At 45.2% G+C, this 4,892-nt stretch overlaps 1 protein-coding gene across 1 annotated transcript; it reads right to left on the reverse strand.

Moving 5' to 3' along the window:
• Nucleotides 1-3,049: 3,049 nt before the first annotated feature.
• Nucleotides 3,050-4,355, reverse strand: LOC112236265 (homeobox protein not2-like). Its single transcript, XM_024404845.2, has 3 exons — nucleotides 3,909-4,355; nucleotides 3,614-3,792; nucleotides 3,050-3,446 (listed from the first exon to the last, which is right to left on the reverse strand). The coding sequence occupies exons 1-3, from the start codon at nucleotides 4,288-4,290 to the stop codon at nucleotides 3,285-3,287; spliced, it is 723 nt and encodes a 240-aa protein (XP_024260613.1). The 5' UTR covers nucleotides 4,291-4,355; the 3' UTR covers nucleotides 3,050-3,284.
• Nucleotides 4,356-4,892: the final 537 nt, after the last annotated feature.

Raw genomic sequence — 4,892 nt, forward strand, 5'->3', positions numbered from 1 at the left:
TTCAACATGGCATCGTCATAGGATTGTCACCTTTCCAACAAGTAAGTTTGTCAAATTTCGGCCCTGCTGGAGCTGCCCCGGTCAACTGTAAGTGATGTTATTGTGAAGTGGAAATGTCTAGGAGCAACAACGGCTCAGCCATGAAGTGGTAGGCCACACAAGCTCACAGAACGGGACCACCGTGTGCTGAAGCACGTAGCCCGTAAAAACCTTGTGTCCTCGGGTTGCAACACTCACTACCGATTTCCAAACTGCCTCTGGAAGCAACATCAGCACAATAGCTGTTTGTCTGGAGCTTCCTGAAATGGGTTTCCACGGCTGAGCAGCTGCACACAAGCCTAAGATCACCATGCGCAATGCCAAGCGTCGGCTGGAGTGGTGTAAAGCTCGACGCCATTGGACTCTGGAGAAGTGGAAACGCGTTCCTTGGAGTGTTGAATCACACTTCACCATCTGGCAGTCCGACGGACGAATCTGGGTTTGGCGGTTGCCAGGAGAACGTTACCTGCCCAAATACATAGTGGCAACTGTAAAGTTTGGTGGAGGAGGAATAATGGTCTGGGGCTGTTTTCCATGGTTCGGGCTAGTCCCCTTAGTTCCAGTGAAGGGAAATCTTAACGCTACAGCATACAATGATATTCTAGACGATTCTGTGCTTCCAACTTTGTGACAACAGTTTGGGGAAGGCCATTTCCTGCTTCAGCATGACAATGCCCCCTTGCACAAAGCGAGGTCCATACAGAAATGGATTGTCGAGATCGATGTGGAAGACCTTGACTAGCCTACACGTAGGCCTGACCTCAACCCCATCGAAAACCTTTGGGATGAATTGGAACTTCGACTGCGAGCCAAACATCAGTGCCCAACCTCATTAATGCTCTTGTGAATTGAAGCAAGTCCCCCGCAGCAATGTTCCAACATCTAGTGGAAAGCCTTCCCAGAAGAGTGGAGGCTGGTATAGCAGCAATGTTCCAACATCTAGTGGAAAGCCTTCCCAGAAGACTGGAGGCTGTTATAGCAGCAATGTTCCAACATCTAGTGGAAAGCCTTCCCAGAAGAGTGGAGGCTGTTATAGCAGCAATGTTCCAACATCTAGTGGAAAGCCTTCCCAGAAGAGTGGAGGCTGTTATAGCAGCAATGTTCCAACATCTAGTGGAAAGCCTTCCCAGAAGAGTGGAGGCTGGTATAGCAGCAATGTTCCAACATCTAGTGGAAAGCCTTCCCAGAAGACTGGAGGCTGTTATAGCAGCAATGTTCCAACATATAGTGGAAAGCCTTCCCAGAAGAGTGGAGGCTGTTATAGCAGCAATGTTCCAACATCTAGTGGAAAGCCTTCCCAGAAGAGTGGAGGCTGTTATAGCAGCAATGTTCCAACATCTAGTGGAAAGCCTTCCCAGAAGAGTGGAGGCTGGTATAGCAGCAATGTTCCAACATCTAGTGGAAAGCCTTCCCAGAAGACTGGAGGCTGTTATAGCAGCAATGTTCCAACATATAGTGGAAAGCCTTCCCAGAAGAGTGGAGGCTGTTATAGCAGCAATGTTCCAACATCTAGTGGAAAGCCTTCCCAGAAGAGTGGAGGCTGTTATAGCAGCAATGTTCCAACATCTAGTGGAAAGCCTTTCCAGAAGAGTGGAGGCTGTTACAGCAGCAATGTTCCAACATCTAGTGGAAAGCCTTCCCAGAAGAGTGGAGGCTGTTATAGCAGCAATGTTCCAACATCTAGTAGAAAGCCTTCCTAGAAGAGTGGAGGCTGTTATAGCAGCAATGTTCCAACATCTAGTAGAAAGCCTTCCCAGAAGAGTGGAGGCTGTTATAGCAGCAATGTTCCAACATCTAGTGGAAAGCCTTCCCAGAAGAGTGGAGGCTGTTATAGCAGCAATGTACCAACATCTAGTGGAAAGCCTTCCCAGAAGAGTGGAGGCTGTTATAGCAGCAATGTTACAACATCTAGTGGAAAGCCTTCCCGGAAGAGTGGAGGCTGTTATAGCAGCAATGTTCCAACATCTAGTGGAAAGCCTTCCCAGAAGAGTGGAGGCTGTTATAGCAGCAATGTTCCAACATCTAGTGGAAAGCCTTCCCAGAAGAGTGGAGGCTGTTATAGCAGCAATGTTCCAACATCTAGTAGAAAGCCTTCCCAGAAGACTGGAGGCTGTTAGAGCAGTAAAGGGGGGACCATCTCCATATTAACACCAATGATTTTGGAATCAGATGTTTGACAAGCTGGTGTCCACATACTTTTGGCAACAGTATATTTCCCTCAGTTTACGGAGACCCATAAAACGTTCGAAAATAAATCCAATTTTGACTTGTTACCACAAGAAAATGGCAACCAGTGAAGAACAAACACCATTGTAAATACAACCCATATTTATGTTTATATAATTTCCCTTTTGTACTTAAACACATTGTTACAACACTGTACATTGCGATAATATTTTAAATAATGTATATTATTTTGAAACTTTTGTGAGTGTGAGGTTTACTGTTCATTTCGGATTTCCTATTCCATCTATGTTCATCATCCGTTTAACTTGCTTTGGCAATGTAAACATATGTTTTCTATGCCAATAAAACCCCTTGGGGGGTTGATCCCCTTGGCGCGGGGGGGTCAGAGACAGAGAGGCTAAAATGTAGAGTAATATCTTCAAAAATGCCAAGGATTTACATAATATAGTCTCAACCTGGTTTAGAAATAAAATAATGATTATTTCACCCCCCAAAAAATACCATGAAATTGCTCTGCATTTCAAGTTTATATCGTCTAGAATAGACAATGTTCTCTAAAATAGTACAAATGCTGATATGCTTTGTTTAATTTCTCTTAAATTCCACTTAACCAAAAATAGAAATGAACCTGAAATAATAAATTATTCTACTAACTCTTTGACATCCATTAGTTTGCTTCGCGATATAACCCGATTCAAACGTTCAATTGAAAGTTGTTATTTAGCCTAAGATGTTCTCTCAACCTTCAATGTGCTTTCATGTATAGTATTGTTTTAAAGCAGTACTGGGATAAGAAATGGCTCAACATTTTGAAAATATATTTATTGAATATGTCAATCAAAATATACAAACGTTTGAATTCACAGAGACACTCTCATAAGAGCAATAAAGTAAGAAACATCGTTTAAATATAGAACTATACATCTATGAATTAAATATTTATACAGTAATGGGTGGTGTGGTCCTCGGCTCCGTGTCTTGAGCGGTGTATACAGATGCCCGGTTCTGTGGTCCAAGACCGGTCAGCAGTAGTCAGGGAGCTCGTCTTTATGCACATCTTATCCGTCTGAGAAGTCGATCTCCTCCGCCTCCTCCCCCAGACCTTGAGAACCAGGACTCTTCACTGGGGTGGCCAGGCCCAGTTTAACCAGCTTGTTCTGCTGTTGCTCCAGACTCTGCTTGCGCCATTTGATGCGTCGATTCTGGAACCACACTTTAACCTGAAAATAAGAAAATGAATTTTGGTTTTAAGGATTTTTTTTAACGTTATCAACGTCAGTGCCAATCGTATTATCATTCTCATTCTCATTCTTTAAAAAACTATTAAATTGGGGCTTTGCTTTAGTTCAAAGAAAGTTTGCAGTTTGAGTTGGAATCTGGTTTGTACCTGAGCCTCTGTGAGCTGCAGACCCGAGGCCAGAAGGAACCTCTCCGAGCCGACCATGTACTGCTGCCGGGAGAACTCCTTCTCCAGACGGTCCAACTGCTCGTTGGTGAAGCTGGTGCGCATCCGCTTGGATTTCCCTTCCTTGTGTTTGAATGAGTGGGACATTGATAGACCTGTTTCTGTGAAGGAAAGAGATGGACAACAGTTTAAAACACATGTCGGACTTGTCTTTAGGCCATTGTGTTTAGTTTGGATCATTGAATAAGTTAGAATGGCACGTTAGATTGACATTTACCGTGTGCGTAAAAGGCCCCATGGTATGAGAACGGCGGACAGCAATAGACAGAGTATCCGGGTTGTGTGTGACTGTGCACCGGCGTGTGCAGCATGTTGGGCGAGTAGAGGTACTGTGGCAGCGCTGAGCTCATCTGGGTCTGGAAGGGATGTAGTGGCGCTGTCGGTTGGTATTTGAGTCTACAGTGAATGGGACTCGTTCGGTCTATGTGTGTCTCCGACGGCTTGGCGAGCAGGGCGTCAATGGTGAAAGATTTCCCGCTGGCAGGCTTGGGCACCGCTGCGCACTGGCTACTGTTGCGCTGTGGATAGAGCGAAGCGTAATGGCGCATGGCGGAGTGCCCGTACGCTCCCAATCCTGTTGGTCTGTTCGGTACTTGCATGCTGTCAGTCGTGATGGAAAAAGGAAAAGCGAGGAAAACAAAGTTAATGTATGTCCAACGTAGGCTGTTTCTCCTGGTGCAGCGAGGAGAGTAGTACTGCTCTCAACTGAAACAGGTTCCTCTTTATACCCTCCCCGGACCTCGAGGTGTCAACAGCCCCCCCAGCGGGTCTTTGTCTTTCTAAGTAGCAGATGAGAGGAACGAGCATCCCTACAACCTATCCAATTCATTGATGGTGTAGTACAAGCTGGGCCTGTCAAATACCCTAATAGGACAAGATTCTGGGAGCTCGAGCTCTGTGGGGGTGGGTAGTAAGGGGATCTCAGAGGGTTTAGTGGGATACAAATTCTTGCGTGGATCTGAGCTCCGAATGTAATCATTACCGCTGGGAAGGCCTTGATGTCACCAAATCATCTTATTTGGTCTCTTCTAAATCAAAGCTAGCCGACAGATGCTGCAAGCAGCGGAACAAATAGCTTCACAATTGGAGGGCGACTTTAAAAAAATGTGTAACGTTAAAATCACATTGTAGACAAGTCTGCTGCTCAATGGGAATTATAAGTAACAATGTCAGGACTTTATTCAGGGCTTCGTTTTGATTG

The sequence above is a fragment of the Oncorhynchus tshawytscha genome, linkage group LG11 (assembly GCF_018296145.1).
Source record: "Oncorhynchus tshawytscha isolate Ot180627B linkage group LG11, Otsh_v2.0, whole genome shotgun sequence".
NCBI lineage: Eukaryota > Metazoa > Chordata > Actinopteri > Salmoniformes > Salmonidae > Oncorhynchus > Oncorhynchus tshawytscha.

Excerpts from the sequence above, each read along its gene's own strand:
- LOC112236265 (XM_024404845.2), bottom strand. The coding sequence starts at position 4,290 with ATGCAAGTACCGAACAGACCAACAGGATTGGGAGCGTACGGGCACTCC. Across the intron at positions 3,793-3,908 it reads TGGGGCCTTTTACGCACACG|AAACAGGTCTATCAATGTCC; the intron begins GTAAATGTCAAT and ends TTTCCTTCACAG. Across the intron at positions 3,447-3,613 it reads TGCAGCTCACAGAGGCTCAG|GTTAAAGTGTGGTTCCAGAA; the intron begins GTACAAACCAGA and ends TCTTATTTTCAG.